At 54.3% G+C, this 17,989-nt stretch overlaps 3 protein-coding genes across 4 annotated transcripts; 1 reads left to right on the forward strand and 2 right to left on the reverse strand.

Moving 5' to 3' along the window:
* Window positions 1-4,039: 4,039 nt before the first annotated feature.
* Window positions 4,040-8,023, forward strand: CREB3L4 (cAMP responsive element binding protein 3 like 4). 2 transcript variants are annotated; one of them, XM_028090326.2, is made up of 10 exons: window positions 4,040-4,110; window positions 4,199-4,382; window positions 4,566-4,812; window positions 4,967-5,088; window positions 6,523-6,615; window positions 6,753-6,859; window positions 6,977-7,045; window positions 7,145-7,229; window positions 7,374-7,470; window positions 7,595-8,023. In XM_028090326.2, exons 2-10 carry the CDS (start codon window positions 4,212-4,214, stop codon window positions 7,786-7,788), a joined length of 1,185 nt encoding a protein of 394 aa, XP_027946127.1. In that variant the 5' UTR covers window positions 4,040-4,110; window positions 4,199-4,211; the 3' UTR covers window positions 7,789-8,023. The 2 variants fall into 2 exon arrangements, with proteins under 2 accessions (XP_027946127.1, XP_027946128.1); XM_028090327.2 differs by lacking the exon at window positions 4,566-4,812 and having other exon boundaries at window positions 4,948-5,088.
* JTB (jumping translocation breakpoint) lies at window positions 7,967-10,455 on the reverse strand. Its single transcript, XM_088016806.1, has 5 exons — window positions 10,042-10,455; window positions 9,676-9,713; window positions 9,395-9,477; window positions 8,913-8,992; window positions 7,967-8,506 (listed from the first exon to the last, which is right to left on the reverse strand). The coding sequence occupies exons 1-5, from the start codon at window positions 10,122-10,124 to the stop codon at window positions 8,350-8,352; spliced, it is 441 nt and encodes a 146-aa protein (XP_087872932.1). The 5' UTR covers window positions 10,125-10,455; the 3' UTR covers window positions 7,967-8,349.
* A 3,202-nt stretch (window positions 10,456-13,657) lies between these two features.
* Window positions 13,658-17,838, reverse strand: RAB13 (RAB13, member RAS oncogene family). The gene is made up of 8 exons (XM_028090180.2): window positions 17,498-17,838; window positions 15,850-15,910; window positions 15,010-15,070; window positions 14,716-14,793; window positions 14,520-14,609; window positions 14,375-14,440; window positions 14,215-14,268; window positions 13,658-14,045 (listed from the first exon to the last, which is right to left on the reverse strand). The coding sequence occupies exons 1-8, from the start codon at window positions 17,619-17,621 to the stop codon at window positions 13,968-13,970; spliced, it is 612 nt and encodes a 203-aa protein (XP_027945981.1). The 5' UTR covers window positions 17,622-17,838; the 3' UTR covers window positions 13,658-13,967.
* Between the last annotated feature and the right edge of the window lie 151 nt (window positions 17,839-17,989).

Raw genomic sequence — 17,989 nt, forward strand, 5'->3', positions numbered from 1 at the left:
GGGAGAGGGAGAAGCAGGCTTCCCGCGGAGCAGGGAGCCCGATGCGGGGCTCGATCCCAGGACCCCGGGACCATGACCTGAGCCGAAGGCGGACGCCCAACTACCGAGCCCCCCAGGCGGCCTACTGTGAGGACTTTTTGAGGGAGAACCCAGGAGAAAGGAATCACACAGGGCTCTAAGATCAGGATGTAAGTGAAACGGGTTAGCGCTGTAACCATCATTTAATAATCATTATTGCGGAAAAGAAAAAAAAAAGATCATTGCTGTTCCAAGCTCTTAATTCAAAGATAACAATTACTGTTAAGAGAAAACTCCGGGGGCGCCTGGGTGGCTCAGATGGTTAAGCGTCTGCCTTCAGCTCAGGTCATGATCCCAGGGTCCTGGTATCGAGTCCCGCATCGGGCTCCCTGCTCCTTGGGAGCCTGCTTCTCCCTCTGCCTCTCTCTCTCTCTCTCTCTCTCTTTCTCTCTCGCTCTGTCTCTCATGAATAAATAAATAAAATCTTAAAAAAAAAAAAAAAACTCCGGGGCGCCTGGGTGGCTCAGTCGTTAAGCATCTGCCTTCGGCTCAGGTCATGGTCCCGGGGTCCTGGCATCAAGAGCCTCACATCCGGCTCCTGCTCAAGGGGGAGCCTGCTTCTCCCTCTGCCCCTCCCCCAGGCTTGTGCGCACTCTCTCTCAAATAAATAAATTTTTAAAAAAATTTTTTTAAATTTAAAAAAGGAAACTCCAAATTATTTGAGAGAATATTGTGCAAGCTGCAATTTGTGGTAAATTATGCTTTCAAGATTATTATTATTTTTAAAGATTTATTTACTTATTTTAGAGAGAGATGGAGACAACATGAATGGGAGGGGCAGAAGGAAAGGGAGAGAGAACCTCAGGCAAACTCCATGCTGAGCACAGAGCCTGTCGCAGGGCTTGATCCCAAGACCTGGAGATCATGACCCAAACCGAAACCAAGAGTCGGGTGCTTAACCGACTGTGTCATCCAGGCGCCCCTTAAAATTATTGATAATTAGTAACATTAACAAGGAATCATGGACTGGGAGACAGGACACCCGGGTACTTGTCCCAGCTCTACCTTAATTTTTTTTTTTAAGATTTTTATTTGAGAGAGAGAGAGAGTGAGCAGAGGGGCAGAGTGAGAGAATCCTGAAGCAGTCTCCCCGCTGAGGGCAGAGCCCAACTCAGAACTCAATTCCATTACCTGAGCCAAAATCAAGAGTCGGGTGCTTAAGCGATGGAACCACCCAGGCACCCCAATTTGTATTTTTAATATTAATTTTTTTTGTATTTTGTAAAATTTTTTTTTAAGATTTTATGTATTTATTTGACAGAGACACAGTGAGAGAGGGAACACAAGCAGGGAGAGTGGGAGAGGGAGAAGCAGGCTTCCCGCCGAGCACGGAGCCCGATGCGGGGCTCGATCCCAGGACCCCGGGACCATGACCTGAGCCAAAGGCAGAAGCTTAACGACTGAGCCACCCAGGTGCCCCCAAAATTTTTCTTAAACTAAGATCTATGCCGAACATGAGGCTTAAACTCACAACCCTGAGATCAAAAGTTGCCTGTTTCACTGACTGAGCTAGCCAGGCATCCCTCTACCTTAATTTGGTGTGTGTGTGTGTGTGTGTGTGTGTGTGTGTGTGTGTGTGTGTGTGTAAGATTTTATTTATTTATTTGACAGAGAGATAGCAAGAGAGAGAGACCACAAGCAGGGGGGTGGGAGAGGGAGAAGCAGGCATCCCACTGAGCAGGGAGCCCGATGCAGGGGCTCGATCCTAGGACCCCGGGATCATGACCTGAGCTGAAGGCAGATGCTTAACGACTGAGCCACCCAGGCGCCCCTGATGTGTGATCTTAAGCAAGTCATCTTTCCTCTCAGGAACTTGATAAAGCAGGTGAAAGAGGGAAGTCAGATTAGAAGATGATGCCAGAGGTTCCTTCCAGTTCTAATTAATGGAAGCTGATTATATTTTCCTCGTAATCATCTTTGCACATGCAACCTGCAGGAAGCCCTCTGAAACCTATCTTGCTCTAGGAAAGATCTAGGCAAGGACAGCTCTTCTTTCCTTAGAGCCCTGCATCGATCTAGGGAGCCTGCTTTGTCTCCTCACTACTTGAGCAGGAATGCAGGAAGATGAGCAGGAAATCTGAGAAAGCCCCAGCAAGATAGCTTAGTATAGTGTAGAGAATGTAGGCTCAGGCATCCAAACCCTGGTTCTACTTACAGAGTAACTTTGAGAAAGTTACTTCTCTTTTCCAGCTATGACTTGCTATGAGAATTATATGAGTGATGTGAAAATGCCTGAGCATCTGATAGTTACTCAATAAATATTAAATACTGTTCCTGTCTTTACCCTCAGCACATACAATTTTCATGAGGAGAATACCAGTTTGAGGGGCGTCTGGGTGGCTCAGCCGTTAGGCGTCTGCCTTCAGCTCAGGTCATGATCCCGGGTCCTGGGATCGAGCCCCGCATCGGGCTCCCTGCTCAGCGGGAAGCCTGCTTCTCCCTCTCCCACTCCCCCTGCTTGTGTTCCCTCTCTCGCTGTCTCTCTGTGTCAAATAAAATCTTAAAAAAGAAAGGGAAGGAAGGAAGGAAGGAAGGAAGGAAGGAAGGAAGGAAGGAAATACCAGTTTGAATGAATTCTGGATCCACACCCCAAGCTTTCCTGCTTTATTCACAGAGGGTAGCTCCATTACTGTATTTGAAATGAATTCCTGGCTCATCAGTCACTAGGCCAAGGCAAACAATCACGAGTGTTGGTATTATTACCCTCTAATCACGATCTCTGTCTCTTCATCGGTAAAGTTGGTAAAATATCACCTGCCCTGCCTACTTCAGAGAGTAAATGACAGAACAATGTTTATGAAAACATTTGGTGAACTATATAAATGCAGGACACATACTACTGTTGGCAATTACACCCAAACACAAGACAAATTCCCACACCAAACCTCAATGCCTTTTTAACCTTCCAGTTTCCCTCCCGCCCGTTAGCGGAGTCCCGGGAGCGCGGACATGGCAGCCAACGCTCTGATGCAGATTGGCGCGACCTTCCGCGCTCAGAGCTCTAGCCGGGCCTACAGGTTGGTCACCCTCGCCTGCGTCCTAACCGGGGCCGGCAGTCACGCGGCAAGCGGAAGCAAGGGCGGCCGCTCCTCCACCCCCGCCCCCGCACACCCCGCCCCGCGTCCTCGGAGCTTCCCAGCTTCCCCGCACCTGCCCCCCCCCCGGGCTCGCAGCCGCAGGGCCTCGAAATCCTCCGGGCGGCCACCGCGGTGGCCCGCCTCCCTCGGCAGCCCCCCGGCCAGTCAGCGCGCGGCGTGACTCGAGGTGGCACTCCCATTGGCTCCCTGTCCTGCCCCTCAAACCTCTTGCGTCGGGGCGCCTGCGTGGCTCAGTCGTTAAGCGTCTGCCTTCGGCTCAGGTCACGATCCCGGGCTCCTGGGATCGAGCCCCGCATCGGGCTCCCTGCTCCGCGGGAAGCCCGCTTCTCCCTCTCCCACTCCCCCTGCTTGTGTTCCCGCTCTCGCTGTGTCTGTCAAATAAATAAATAAAATCTTAAAAAAAACAAAAAACAACCTCTTGCGTCCAATCAGACCCACGAGTGGCAAGAGCGCCGCGGGGCTAGGGAAGGGATGCCTCCCGAGTCTCCGGGGGCCGGGTCGCCGCTTTCTGGTTTTGTTTTCCAGCCTGTCGTGCGCTCGTCTGACACAGGTGACGGGAGGAGAAAAGGCACTTCGTGTGCGCCGGTCACAGCCATCGCCGTCCTTCCCTGAAGAGCCCCCAAACTCTCAGGGAGATTTGCTGTCGCTAGGAGAAACAGGCAGAGAGGGCGAGGCTGCCTGGGCCTTCCTGAAGTCCAGTTTGCGGACGCCTAGGCTCCCAACCCCCAGCTCGCAGGTGCAGGCCCCCGCCGTGGCTCCCGGCCAGGGGCAACCCACTTCGCACTCCGGGTGTCAGGCTGGGGGCGGGGCTTGGCTGGGCCGGTCCAGGATGCGAGATCCTGGAAGGAAGAAGAGCGGCGGTGTTCCGGGCTTGGGCGGGCTGGGCTCTTCGGAACAGGCAAGGAAGCGGTGGGCTCGCCGGTCTGCAGCAGAGGTAAGGCCGGAGGCGAGATCCCCGGGTGGCAGGTGAGGAAGGGTTCCCCCGGCAGCTGTGTGGGGAGAGTGCTCTGACCCTCCTGCAGCTCTCCCCGCGGAATGGACTTCCGAACCCCCGACCTGCTGGACGTGTGGCTGGAGCCCCCAGAAGAGGTCTCAACAGGAGCCTTCCTGGAGCTGGGACTCCACTGCCCCCCTCGAGAGGTCCCAGGGATTAAGCTCCAAGAACAGGGTCTTCGAAGCTGGGAGCCCAGCGGGAGCCGTGGCTGTGTGAGTGTGAGGAACACAGGAGAGGGTGGGCCGAGCCAAGCCCCTAGGGTGGACATGAGCTGTAACTACCCCCATGTCCAAGGACACAAAGGACTGAAATTGAATTGGGACGGATCTGGGTCTGACGTCAGGTAGCTCTCCAGAACGCTTCTCTGCACACATATATGCTCTCTTGCACTGTAGGACCTTCAAGAGAGTGAGCCTGAAGATTTCCTGAAGCTCTTCATTGATCCCAATGAAGTGTACTGCTCAGAAGCATCTCCTGGTAGTGACAGTGGAATCTCCGAGGACCCTGGCCATCCGGACAGTCCTCCTGCCCCCAAAGCACCCAATTCCCCTGCTCTCTATGAGATTGTCTATGAGGCAGGGGGCCTGGAGAGGATGCAAGGGGAAGCTGGGCCAGCTGTAGGGCTCCTCTCTCTCCAGCTAGGTGTGTTCTTTGTGGGAAGGGGACAATGGCCTTTCAGGTCCAGCCCTCGTCCTGGGGCTAAGGGGTTTTCCCAACCTGTGCCTCTCCTCAGGCCCTGCTGCCATTAGGGTATACCCTTCATCTCCTTTCTCCTAGCTACCTGTGTCTCCCTCAGATCAGCGAAGCCCACCACTTATGGTGCCTGATGCCTGCACGGTCCTCGAGCTGCCCCTTGATGCTCACCCTCACACCCTGCCCAGAGCGGGCACTGTAAACCCAGTGCCTCCTGTGACCCTGGTGAGTCTTCAGTCAGCCAGATCCAGTACCCCTGGATACAACGATATGTACCCACACAGATGGGGAAAGGGGGTGAGGGAGGGGGGTAACTGATGCTAAACTCTTTGCCCCAATTTTTGTGGGCCTGAAGATCAGAGAGGCACGAGCAACTAAGAGCGGGAAAGGACAAGGGAGACAGAAGCCCTTGGAGGTAAGTTGGTGATAATTAAGGAGAAGGTGGGATGAGCCAGTCTGGGGAAAGGGCCTGGGAGAAAGCCCAGAACTTGTGTACAGTTTACTCAGCCACGGGTCAGGACACAGAGTGGGAGGGGCTGCCTGGGAACTCAGCCTGCTAGGAGGCACAAGGTGTAGAAGCTTCTGCTGGAGCAACTGTGCAGCTGCGCCCGCTGCCCAGGGGGTCACACACTGGGTGCCTTCAGAAGGCTGGGTGCACTGCTTTCAGCGGGGGGGGGGGGGGTGAGGAGTCTTGCTCAGGTCACTGCTGACCAACAGTCACTAGAAAGAACTGCTTGTGTGCAAAACATAGGGAACAGGTTCTAGCCTTCCTGCCAGTCTGTGGTTGAAGCTGGGACCGGAGTCCAAGCAAGCAGCTCAGGATTGAGGGACCTTAAGAAGTCTGATGCTTCTATGCTTGTGTTCACATCAAAATACTGGGAAGTTTGTGGTTTCAGGGGAGCAAGAAGGGATCATCAGGAAAAGGCAAGAAGACAAGAAATGGTTTGGCTAAAAGCCAAAGACCATTAGGAGTCAATACCAGAAACAAATTCCTTTGAAGTCAAAGTGAAGCATAAATATTTCAAAAAGGAGTAGCAGAAAGGCAGGTTGCTCGGTTGATAGGCTCAGGTTCATCAGATGTCATCTACCTGCCCCACATACTGTGTTACGAGAAGCTGCTAAATCTCGTGGCTCTTGGGAGTTCTTTGAGAGGATACAGAGCTTCAGTCTTGAAAGTGGGGCTCAAACCCTGAGGGAAAATTGGTCACTACCCCAGGGAGCTCCCTGAGGTTGACCCTGATGAGACAACACACTCTGCCAAATGGAAATTAGTGGTCAAACGTGAATGATTTGCTTGCTGTGAGATTAAGCAAACCCCGCCTTAGTGAGTTCCTCCCTGTCTTAAAAAACCCTTAAGGTCTGGGGAGGTGTAGACCAGAACAAGCCCTCCCTAGTTTGCTCAGAGTGCCAAGGTCCTAAGTCTGGGGGCAAAGGATGTAACACAAGCCCTCTTTTCTCCCTTCATAGCCCCAGGAGGCCCCTTTGGCTTGGTCCAGAGCCTGTCTGAATGAAGGTCCCTTCCCTCACCTCATTTTCATGGTTACTTATTCCTTAGTGCAAATGGGAAACTCTCTCCCGAAGGCATGCAGGGGGAGTGGCCTTGGGTGATGGGAAAGGGAAGACCCCCTCCCCTTCTCATTGATCTCTGTTCTCCACCAGCTGCCCTGTCAAACCTTGTTCCTGACAGAGGAGGAGAAGCGTCTGCTGGGACAGGAAGGGGTTTCCCTGCCCACTCACCTGCCTCTCACCAAGGTAACATGCTTCCCCAAAGGGCATCCCAACCCTAACCCAGTGGCCCCATCATGGCCTCTGAAGAGCCAGGATTACAGGGGCAAGTGGGGAATTGAGGGAGGTTAAGGGCCCAGGACTGACACACCCTGGGCCCCTAGGCAGAGGAGAGGATCCTCAAGAAGGTCAGGAGGAAGATCCGTAACAAGCAGTCAGCTCAGGACAGTCGGCGACGGAAGAAAGAGTACATCGACGGGCTAGAGAGCAGGTATGTCTGGACTTACATGTCTGGCCCCTTGTGGGCCATGTCTGGGCCTCCTTCCTTACCAAGGCAGTGTCAGGGACCACCTGATTGCAGACGGTCCTACCTTTCCACACTCCCCAGAGCGGCTGCCTGTTCTGCACAGAACCAGGAACTACAGAAAAAAGTCCAGGAGCTGGAGAGGTACAATATGTAAGTGAAAGCATAGTGTGCACCCCCAGGGGGAAGGGTGAGTGGCACACAGGGGCACGAGCTCCCAGGAAAGCTGATTCTTCATTCCTCCTTCCCCAGCTCCCTGGGAACTCAGCTCCGCCAGCTGCAGATGCTCATTGCCCAAACCTCCAACAAAGCTGCCCAGACCAGCACTTGTGTTCTGGTACTCTCTTCTTCCCATCTCCCCCCACTCCCAACCATACCTACCTTCCCATCCCTGATGATTCCAACTGCCCTCTGTTCATGCTGCCCTTGGGTCTCTTCCTTTAGTGTCCCCACAGTCCAAGTGTCCTTTTGCTTTCTCCAGATCCTTCTTTTTTCTCTGGCTCTCATCGTCCTGCCCAGTGTCAGCCCCTTGCAGGGTCCCCGGGAAGCTGGGACTGAGGATCACCAGCCTCATGGAGGTGAGGCAGGGGCAGGGTGGGGTTTTCCAGGGTAGTCAAGAGGTGGGAGGGAGGTCCTGTCCTGTCTAGGATCTCCCTACCCAAGGGAGCACTCCGTTACTGCCCTTTTTCTTTCACCCCACAGTGATTTCCAGAAATATCCTGACTCACAAGGACATGACAGAAAATTTGGAGACCACAGTGGTAGAGTCCAGATTGGAGGGGCCACCTAGGGCCAAGGGTGTAAATGGCTCAACAAGGACCCTGCTGGAGAAGATGGGAGGGAAGACAGGCCCCAGTGGGCATGTCAGAACTGGACTGCATGCAGATGAGATGTGAGCTGGAACATTTCCCAGCCCACTTCCCAGCTGCAATAAGGAATCCAGGATTCCCCCATGGCTCTGGTTCCCCCTGGGATTCCCATTCAGAGTTCTTTGGCCTCAGGGGTCTGAATCATTTCAAGACCCCCTAAGCGTCTGTACCCCAAGGCCCAGGCTATGTGAGGAGGCATTTCAGATACTTTTGTTACACATCTGCAATTTTATTTTTTCTTTGGGGTTAGGGTTGGGGAAAACAGAGGTTTTGGCTGACAAATAAACTTTTTTGCTGAAATTATATCCTGAAAATTTTAAGTAAGTACCAGGAAAAGAGGAAGGTAGGTAGTTGGTAAACTGGGGCCTAAGGTTGCTATTCCATTTCTGCCACCAGAACTTCCTGTACCAAACCAAATCATAATAGAGAAGAAAACTATTCTATACTTTGCTCGTTAATGATCTAGACAAGAGACAGAGAAAGAGGTGCCACCACAAGTTCCCAAGAATGAAGGGCACAAGTCCATTCATTCTACTGTCTGTGTTCGAGGTACAATCCTTAAGACCCCTATCAAAGAGTGGAAGGTAGCTATATGGACTCGATTTGCTTCCGGACCTTTTCCAGAGCTTTTCTGTCCAGCTGTCGCTGACGAACGATGACAAGGCAAGCGAAGACCAAGGCCACACCCACAATGGCCCCTTCAAATTTCCAGAATAAGTGTTGTTCCATCAGAGCTGAGCGGCAGCTAAGAGCAGGAAGAAACAGTTATTCCCAGGGAAGGCTGGACCACCTCTCCCTCCAATCTCCCTTCTAGTGAAGCCTAACCAAGATACATCTGAGGGGAAAGGAGGAAAACCCACAGTCAGCCTTCTAACGTTTCCCCTACACAAATCCCACTCAAATATATCGTTCAACTTATTTTCCAGTGAGGTAAACAAAACTGGCATTAACCAATTCTACTGATGAGAAAAGACCAATGATATAGTGCTGAGAAGTAGAGCTGGAACTTAGGTTCAAATACGTTGATTCCCCCCCTCTTCCTATATACCACACTACCTCCAGACAGAAAGATGTGAGGCTATTAACCTGCCGAAAATCACAAGAACAGAAGAGGTGATCTAGGAGGTTTCAAGATGAGAAACAACACTTGCCTTTTGAATTCGTTCCTTTTAGATGAGCTGCATGTGATTTTCTCCACATACCCTGTGGAACCACATTCAGGGGTGGTTTTCTGTCAGGAGAAAAAGACCAAAGCACATGTCAGGTAAGGGCAGCAGAAGCAGAAAGAATGCCATTCAGAAGGGGCAGGTGTCCAACTGCTATGACTCAGCGCTGGTGGGCAACAGAGAACCAACAAAGAGTTCTAATGGGAATGGTGGATAATAAACATCAGAACACTTCAGAGGGGCGCCTGGGGGGCTCAGTCGTTAAGCGTCTGCCTTCGGCTCAGGTCGTGATCCCGGGGTCCTGGGATCGAGCCCCGCATCGGGCTCCCTGCTCGGCGGGGAGCCTGCTTCTCCCTCTCCCCCTGCTTGTGTTCCCTCTCTCGCTGTGTCTCTCTCTGTCGAATAAATAAATAAAATCTTAAAAAAAAAAAACAAAACAAAACACGGGAGAGAGAATAAATACTCACGGCCTGGAAATTAGAACATTGAGCACATTCTTCTGCCACCACAAATTCTTCCACCAGCCAGCACGGCAAATTTGAGGTGCTCACTGAGAAGGGAGAGAAATGCCAGCCCCGGGCTTCATTTAGAAAATACTTCTCCCAAAGGTGCTGCCCACCCAACTTCTCAGCACAGCTCAACGCTGCCTTCCACGTGGCGCCACCCTTTCCCACCTGTGCTCCCGTTAAATGGGAGGGTGTCAAAAGAAAACACTACGGGGGTGTCGAGTTACCACACCATCACCCACCTGACAGCTGCTCCGCCCGCACAGGAGCCTCGGCCTGGCTGCAGCCGGGGGTGGGGATGGGGGGTGGGGGGGGTGGGGATGGGGGGTGGGGATGGGGGTGGGGGGGGTGGGGGGGTGGGGATGGGGGTGGGGGGGGTGGGGATGGGGGGTGGGGGGGGTGGGGATGGGGGTGGGGGGATGGGGGTGGGGATGGGGGTGGGGGTGGGGGGCACAGATCAGAAGCTAGAAAACAGGGAGCTCCCCGCCTCCGCGGTGCAGGATCACGCACTCCCTCCCCCACCCCCGTCCCCCTCCCCCACCACCCCAGGGGCGGGGACGACGCGATGCTCCGCCCCCTCCTCTCCTCAGCCCCCAGCCTCTCCTTACCAGAGCCTTAAGGTGAAAACGCAGAGCAACCAACAGAGGTGGCTGCCCTGGGGGAGGCCACGCCTCTCTCCGCCCGCAGGCATGGAGTGCTCGGCGTCGCGCTGGTCGGGACGGAGGGACTTGCTTGACTGGCCTTGTGCCTCCGTCGCAGCGCTTGCACTGCAGCCCTCGGGAGGTTCCAGGCCAGGCCTGCGAAATGCTGGGACGGCCTGTCAGGGCAAAGGCGTTACTGGGACGTCCCCATGGCCACGGCAAGAGGAGCCAACACGCATTGGTGGGACTGGGCTGTGAGCTCACTTCCTCGGACCCGCACGGCCCTCGGGGCAGGCCGCGGGGCGTACGGCCTAGCGCCCCGTTACGGCCGGGGCCTTCCCCGTCGCGGCCATCTTCCCCGCGGAGAATGCCGGGCCCGCGGAGGGCGGGGCGGGGCGGGGCGGGGCGGGGCGGGGGGGGGGGAAATGCCGCAGCCGCGGGGCATGCCGGGACCGGGGAGGGTTCCGCGGCCGGGCCGCTCGGCGCAGGCGCACGAGTTGCGGCCGGCTGGGTCCGCGGGCTGGGCTGCCGCACGGCCCCGGGGTCTCGCTGGGACCCGGGCCTCGTGTGTGGTGCGAGGCGCCCCGGGCAGTCGCCCGTTGGCCCCTTCTGGGCGGGGAGAGCAGCGACCCGGAAGGAATAGTCCGTCGCTGCCTCCGAAAGCGCTGGGATTGCCCGTCCAGCCGCCGCCGGACCCCCGCCCTGCCGCGACGGCCCCGGGGGCGAGGCGACACTGCACTTCCTCCTCGCGGGGCGCGGTGTCTTCTTCTCGCGTGCTCATTTATTCTTAAGTGATTTTTTTGCGTAATCCCCGCGCCCCACGCGGGGCCTGAACCCAGAGCCCGAGGTGAGGAGCCTCCCGCTCCCCCGGCCGAGCCGCCGGCGCCCCCGCTCCGGCTGATTGCGGACTGCCCCCGGGACGGGTGCTCTGATGAGCTCCTCGGACCTCCGCCCTCCGGCTCCCGCCCGTGGGAGTCCCACGAAGAATCGAGGCGGGACTCTCCGGCGCTGTCTGCCTCTCAGTAGTGTCTAAAATGGAAAGGTTAATGTGCAGTTTCCAGGGTTTTTTGGCGAGATGCAAATGAAATGTGTAGTTAAGTATTTCCTTTATCCTCTAATTGCACTGGGTCCCATTACTATCCTACTTTTTGAATGCAACATTTAGGTCATTTTGGCCTTCAGTAATCCTGAGGAGTCCGGTTTTGTCCCTATTGTGTAAGTTGAGTAGAAGTGATTTCCAAGGTCACACAGCGCGTGAGTGGGAGAGCCCCGACGTTCAGTTCCAAGGCCAAAGATTCGTCCCTGCTTTCCACCCGCAAACCTCCACACAGATGAAACCAGAATTGCAGAGACTTGGCCTGCACCCTGGGTTTATGCTTTACTGCCTGGTACTAGTCGCTATCGAACTCTGCCCGTATTTTCCTCCTAACTTTACATATACGTAGGTTTACAGCCTTCCAGACAATCAGACCGTGTAAGTTCAAGGAGGTACTTAAATTCATATAAATGTGGTCACTAATAGTAATCTGTCCCCCACTTCTCAAGATGAAAGGGCTTGTCCCCAGACTCTGTTAACCCTACCCCACATTCTCCTGTCCCAAGAAGTCTTCCTAGCCTAAATACGACAGCTGCTCCCTCCACCCCACAGCCCTAAGGGCTACAGCACTTCATTTTAGGATTAAGAGTATAACCAGTGCTATGTCCCACGAATTCTGTCTTCCCATCAGATGTAGAGCTGGCCCCTCAAAGGCAGAAACAATCAGACTGTGGAAAGGTCATTATTAGGTGGGAGTTGAGCCTGAGCTTTACTTTTCTTCTACTTGCTGGTTCCTTTAAGTTACTGTTTGTGCATGTCAATAGTTGTATGTTACAGGAAGTAGGTGTGAGTATTTTCCAGTAGCTTTTAGGAAAGTTTGGCTGAAATCTTCTAGCATCCTGTTACTTCTTATCAAACCTGACCACGTCTCTTGACAAGCTATGAGAGTCGAAAGCTCTCACTTCCCATAGGTGTATACCAAGCAACTGAGTAGGTCTCTACACTGAAACTGGATTTTAAAACATCTGCTCTGGGGTGTGATGTATATGTCAGTCAGTGTTCTTCCTGGGATTCACAAAATGCCAGCCTTTCCTCATAACCTTGAGCAAAGCACACCAGCTGGGCCCTTGACTCAGAGCCTGGGCCTGATCTTTACCCCATAGAAGTTTGGTATTTAACACGTGTATCCAATCATTCTGCAGTTCTTCTCCCAGCACGGTCACACTTTTTCCTGGTGTTGTGTCTTACCAACAAACAGCAGCACAGAAAGCTTCGCTGCTGACCCCAGGTTATGCCATCCATTTCCATGCCATAGGCGTGGGGATTTCTGAAGTGCCTTGAACTTCCTATCTGTAAATTAAACTTCTAATGGTATTTTGTGTAAGCCAAATGTGATATTTTCATTAATCCTGATAAAACGTCATCTGTGAAATAATTTTGCTGTTTAGAAACTACTGTGCAAGGGTGCAAGGGGGCTGTGTATGTTTTTGGGGACTGTGCGTCAAGCCTGAGTATTTGGGTGGTGGTTCTTTTGCATGCCTGCAGTTTTGCCTCTTATTCAGTACTTAGGAGCTGTTTTTGTTAAGATTTGCTTGTCCTTCTTGTAAGTTCCACCCAAACTTGACCATTGTATTTGGCACAAACTAAATGTTCAATAAAGATTTATGACTCGGGGGTGCCTGGGTGGCTCAGTCGTTAAGCTTCGGCTCAGGTCACGATCCCAGCATCCTGGGATTGAGTCCTGCATCGGGCTCCCTGCTCAGCAGGGAGCATGCTTCTCCCTCTTCCTCTGCCTGCCTGCCTGCCTACTTGTGATCTCTCTCTCTGTCAAATAAATAAGTAAAATCTTAAAAAAAAAAAAAAATTTATGACTAGGGCACCTGGGTGGCTCAGTGAAGCGTCTGCCTTCGGCTCACGTCACGATCCCCAGGTCCTGGGACTGAGCCCGTCAGATTCCCTGCTCAGCAGGAAGCCTGCTTCTCCCACTCCCACTCCGGCCCTTGTGCATACGCACTCTCTCTCTAATAAATAAATAACTTAAAAAAAAAGATTTATGACTAAATGAACTTCTTCTGTGTCTCATTTTCCTCATCTATAAAAGTGGAAAATAATGCCTACCGGCTACCTAAAAGGATTGCTGGTGGAACCAGAGATGCTTGAAGAAATCATAGGATAAACAGTTCCTCGAGTCTAGGGCTGTCACTCCCCTGGGAAGGCCGAAGAGTCCTCTGGCAGCCAGGCAAGGCTCTGCCCGTAAGGATCCTCTAAACCCCACGATGGAAAGAGGATGTCCAGACCTCCAGGTTCAGAGGACCTCCTTGCTCTTTTCCTCATCCGTTCGGGGACAGGTCCTGGTGTCCCAGGAACCCAGCCCGCTTCTGGCAGCCCAACCACCTTAGAGGTAGGAATTGGGTCTGATGATGAAAGTCGCCCAAACCAGGGACCTTTGTGGGGGGGGTTCATACTGAGCAAGGCCATGCAGAGTCATAGGGTCAAGCCTAAGAGGGTGAGGTGAGTCAACCTCTCACACAACCCTGAAACCTGATCCAGTAACAGCAAATCACCTGTTTATTTACATGTGTGTGTGCCCTAGAAGCCCAGGGAAGGTCTGACACCCAGGGCCGGTTCTTTCCCTTCCCACGCCCCCTCTGTTCCCTCGCCTCTCCCTCCTCTTCCCCCCTCCTTCCCTCTCCAGTCTCCCTACTTTCCTTCCCTCGCCTCCCCACGCTCTTCTCCCTTTGCTCCCTACTCTTCCACCATCTACCTACCTCTAGCGCCTCCAGGTCCCACCTGCTGTTTCTCCCCTGCCCACCCACAGCCCCGCCTCCCTCAGGTTCAGCCTCCAGGCCTAGGGTCCTCAGCCGAGGGAGCACTTGCTGGTGTTCTTCTTGTCACAGGCTTTCAGGTCAGTGCCAGGGGGCTTGTGGCTGTTTCCCTAGAAGTGGAAGGGCACTGGGGTCAGGGTGACAATAGCTGGCTGAGACTACACACCGTTCGAAGGGGACCCACCCTGGGGCGGTGTTAGCACTACTCCCCTCCTGGGGTGTCACTCCCAAGGCGGACACGTGCACACAGCTGTGCCCAGTCCAGCAGAACCAACTCACCGGTCTCCGGCCTCCTGACTTGAGCAAGATGTCCCGGGCCAGGGAACTGAAAGCCTGACGGGGAAAGCAGCAAGTGGTGAGAACAGGCTGGAGGGGGGGACGGGCTTGTGGTCCAACAGCTACCTCTGGGAGTGGGGGTGGACATGCGGGGGTGTCTCACCTCGTCCACATTTGTGCTGGATTTGGCACTTGTCTCAAAGAATCGGATCCCATGCTCCCGAGCCAGCTGCGAAGTGGAGGGAGAAGAGAGGTGGGTAAAGAGTGGAGGCCCCCGGGATCCAACTCCGTCGCGGCCCGGCCTTCACCTTGACAGCCTGCTCCTTCTGCACCTTCCTCTTGGCCTCCATGTCACACTTGTTCCCCAGCAGCAGGCGTTCTACCCCAGCAGAGGCGTTCTGGCAGCAAAAGCACAGGAAGGGTGAGGTAGGTCCTGCTCACCTTCACGGTCCCCTCACCCTCCAGGCTCTACCTAGTCTCCTGTCTCTTCAGGAGTGTCTTTACCTCTTTGATGCTTTTCATCCAGTTCTGAATATTCTCGAAGGATTTCTCATCTGTGATGTCATATACTAGGATAATGCCCTGGGGGATGGCAAGAGGTCACCACGGAGCCTTGGGCCCCATTCCCCCATTTGGGCTTCCTGCAAGTTCTACCCGTGAAGCTACCCATTAGTCCATATGGGGCCCTCCACCTCCCACACTCTGCCCCCTCCCCTTTTTCCTGCCCAACCCCTGCCCCTGGGGACTCATAAGCCTTCACTCTACTGCCTCACCCCTGTCCAGACCCACACTTCGTACCATGGCTCCACGGTAATAGGCAGTAGTTATCGTCTTGAATCGCTCTTGGCCGGCTGTATCCCTGAAGAAATGGGATATTTTGTGGGGCAGGAGAGAGGGGATCGCTCTCCAAAGAGAGAAGTCCCCCTGCCAAGAATTTACCTCTTGCGACAGGGTGGGGCTGAAAGGAACAGAATCAGAAAACAGTGAAGGGGGAAGAGGAGGTGGAACGGCTGGGAGAGGGCGCAGACCTGAGGAACGAGGCCTTTCGGGTTGTCTGCTGGACACCACTCTGTGCCAGGCGCCACCTTCGCCCTACCTTTGTGAGACGCACTTCGTGGTCCATTTTACAAACGAGGACAGAGATTTCAAGAGGCTAAATAACTAATGAACCTCACTCTGCAGCAGAACCAGAGTCCAAACCACAGTCTGCTCTGACCGGTTGCAGCCTAAAGCTTCCTCAAGCCAGCAGCCACTTCCACACTTTCAGAGTCTCCAGCTTCTTTTGGCAGGACAGCCCTCTATCCTCAGCTTTCTGGGCTCTCCGTCATTCACAGACTTAAAGTCTCCACTCTGCTACTTGCTGTGTACCTGCTTTAATGCCATTTCCATGTGGCAGCTCTGCACACAATTACTGTCAAGTTCAGAGAATGCTCTGGAGCCGGGAGAGGCAAGAGAGTTAGAAAACAGCTGAAAATAGTTGCGCGAGCTGGAAGAAAGTCGGAAGGACGACGTCTGAGTGAGGTGACAGGAAGTGGCCTGGGAGAAGTACCCGAAGGAGCGGTCGGGAGAGGGAGAGAGATGAAGCAACATGGGAGGGAAACGAGGGAATGTGCCCAGCAGTCCTGGGGGTTCACTCACCAGACCTGCAATTTGATCTTCTTCCCCTCTACATTCACAGTGCGGATCTTGAAGTCAATTCCTAGGAGGGGAGCGCACACACTTAAGTTGAGACCCTGTGGGCACGTAGGGTGTTCGAGGGGAGACACGGGAACGGAGCAGCCCCAGTGCTAGGAATTCTGCAGGCCAGTGCACTTGGGAAGCAACCTTGTTGCAAGCGTAAAACGCGAATTTTCTCAAAGCTGTATTTGTCCAGTGAGCATATTGTTTCTACTGAGATGGTATAGCTCAGGAAGGGGGAGGTGATGGAAATTCTACAGGGAGACTTAAGGCACCTCTTAGGTCCACTCAGCCGCACCAGTTGACAGCTCTCTTAATTCAGTGTCTCCCTCAAAATATGACTTTCAGATTCCTCTTCCCTTCTGTTTTCCTAAAACCCTGTACTCTCAGTGCTCCAGCCACCCTCCAGCCCGATAGAATAAAGAGCCAGGAAAGAGGTAATGATGCCAGTTTGTGTGAGTTAACTAGCAGGCCACGCTTGCAAGCAAGAAAGAGTCCTCCTGAGACTGAACTAGGAAAGAGGAGCATTTTCCTTCCCTTTTCTTTTCTTTTCAAGATTTTATTTATTTATTTATTTATTTATTTATTTATTTATTTATTTATTTATTTATTTATTTATTTGACAGAGAGAGAGAGAGAGCACAAGCAGGGGGAGTGGCAGGCAGAGGCAGAGGGAGAAGCAGGCTCCCCACCGAGCAGGGAGGCCGATGTGGGGGCTCCATCCCAGGACCCTGGGATCATGACCTGAGCTGAAGGCAGACGCTTAACCGACTGAGCCACCCAGTGCCCCTTTCCTTCCCTTTTCTAACCAGAATTGTTTTGAGACTCCCCTTGTTTTATTTCCCAGGCCAGAGGAGATGAAAAAAGACAAGAAGGGAGGAGGGGAGGCAGTGTTCTTAGTGGAAATGTGGGCACCTCCCCAGAGCCTGTTGGGAGCCCAGGGAGGAGGCTGAGTCACCAGGCTGACTCAGAGCCCCCAAAAGTCCCCCCACTCCCACCCCCCTTGCCTGGCTGACTGCATACTCACCGTCCCAGTGCTTGGGCCACACTCCAGCACAGACGGCCCCTCTGTTCCACCCTGCCCACCACCATTAAGTTGAGGGGCAGGGAGACTGGGAAGTGGTAAGGTGGGGATGCAATGGGAGGGTTTCAGACTCAGCAGGACAGAAAGGGGCTAATGGAATTGGAAAGCATGTTCAGGGAGGGCGGTACAGGAAATACAGAGAGGGTCAAGAGTTCTAGGCGGGTGGGGGTGAGGAAGAGATGCGCGGCGGGAGATAGAAAAGGGTTCATGTGGATGTGGGGAGATGAGGGAGAAGGGTGGTAGCAGGAAAACGAGGGGTTGACACAACGGAGAAGTGACCTGGAGGCCTCAGAGAGGTCAGAGGTTGGGTGCCATCCCGAGAGATGTGCGGGGGATGGGTCTGAGACAGGGGCTGAGAGTTTAGAAGCCTCCCGCTGGGGGACTGAAAAGTGGGGCCACTAGTAACCTGGGGGCCTGGGGGAGCTGGGAGAGTGTGGGACAGGCCAGCGGGCTCACCGCCGGTGGAGACGCAGGGGTGAGGGCCTGGGGGGAGCCGGGGGTCGGGGGCACGGCCGGCGGGCTCACCGATGGTGGAGATGTAGGTGTTGTTGAAGCTGTCCTCTGCAAAGCGAATGATCAGACAAGTCTTGCCCACCCCCGAGTCCCCGATGAGCAGCAGCTTGAAGAGGTGGTCGTAGGCTTTGGCCATGGCGGACACTGGGGAGCCAGGGAAGGCGCCGGTGGGCGGGACCGCGGGGCTGGCGGACGGAGCGGCCCGGAGCCCAGGCCAGGAAGTTTTCCTCCCTCTCCGCCCAGGCTCCGGGAAAGAGGGGAGGCGGCCCTGCCGTGGGCCCCACCCCCTGGCCGCCCGCCCCTGCCCCCGGGACGGCTGGGCACCTCCCGCTCGCTCGCAATCCGCGACAGGGTGGCTGTGGAGAAGGGGGAGCCCCTGCCAGCCCCTCGGCCCACCGACGGGGGCGCCTCAGAATCTGGGGGATGCAGGCTGAAGGCGGGGCCGGCACTGGGGGCTGAGCCAAGGGACCCCAGGTCCACTCAAGGGTGGACGCTTTAGGGGCA

Source organism: Eumetopias jubatus, unplaced genomic scaffold (genome assembly GCF_037043125.1).
Source record: "Eumetopias jubatus isolate StellerSeaLion01/CBP00866 unplaced genomic scaffold, mEumJub1_p1.0 scaffold_12, whole genome shotgun sequence".
Classification (NCBI taxonomy): domain Eukaryota; kingdom Metazoa; phylum Chordata; class Mammalia; order Carnivora; family Otariidae; genus Eumetopias; species Eumetopias jubatus.

Coding starts and splice junctions, on each gene's coding strand:
- CREB3L4 (XM_028090326.2), top strand. CDS start 4,212: ATGGACTTCCGAACCCCCGACCTGCTGGACGTGTGGCTGGAGCCCCCA. Junction 5,089..6,522: donor CAGTGCCTCCTGTGACCCTG/GTGAGTCTTCAG, acceptor GTTCTCCACCAG/CTGCCCTGTCAAACCTTGTT. Junction 6,860..6,976: donor ATCGACGGGCTAGAGAGCAG/GTATGTCTGGAC, acceptor CACACTCCCCAG/AGCGGCTGCCTGTTCTGCAC.
- JTB (XM_088016806.1), bottom strand. CDS start 10,124: ATGCCTGCGGGCGGAGAGAGGCGTGGCCTCCCCCAGGGCAGCCACCTC. Junction 9,714..10,041: donor GTTTTCACCTTAAGGCTCTG/GTAAGGAGAGGC, acceptor CCCCGGCTGCAG/CCAGGCCGAGGCTCCTGTGC. Junction 8,993..9,394: donor AATGTTCTAATTTCCAGGCC/GTGAGTATTTAT, acceptor TTCTCCTGACAG/AAAACCACCCCTGAATGTGG.
- RAB13 (XM_028090180.2), bottom strand. CDS start 17,621: ATGGCCAAAGCCTACGACCACCTCTTCAAGCTGCTGCTCATCGGGGAC. Junction 15,911..17,497: donor CACCTACATCTCCACCATCG/GTGAGCCCGCCG, acceptor CTCCCCTCCTAG/GAATTGACTTCAAGATCCGC. Junction 14,046..14,214: donor AGTCAGGAGGCCGGAGACCG/GTGAGTTGGTTC, acceptor TTCCACTTCTAG/GGAAACAGCCACAAGCCCCC.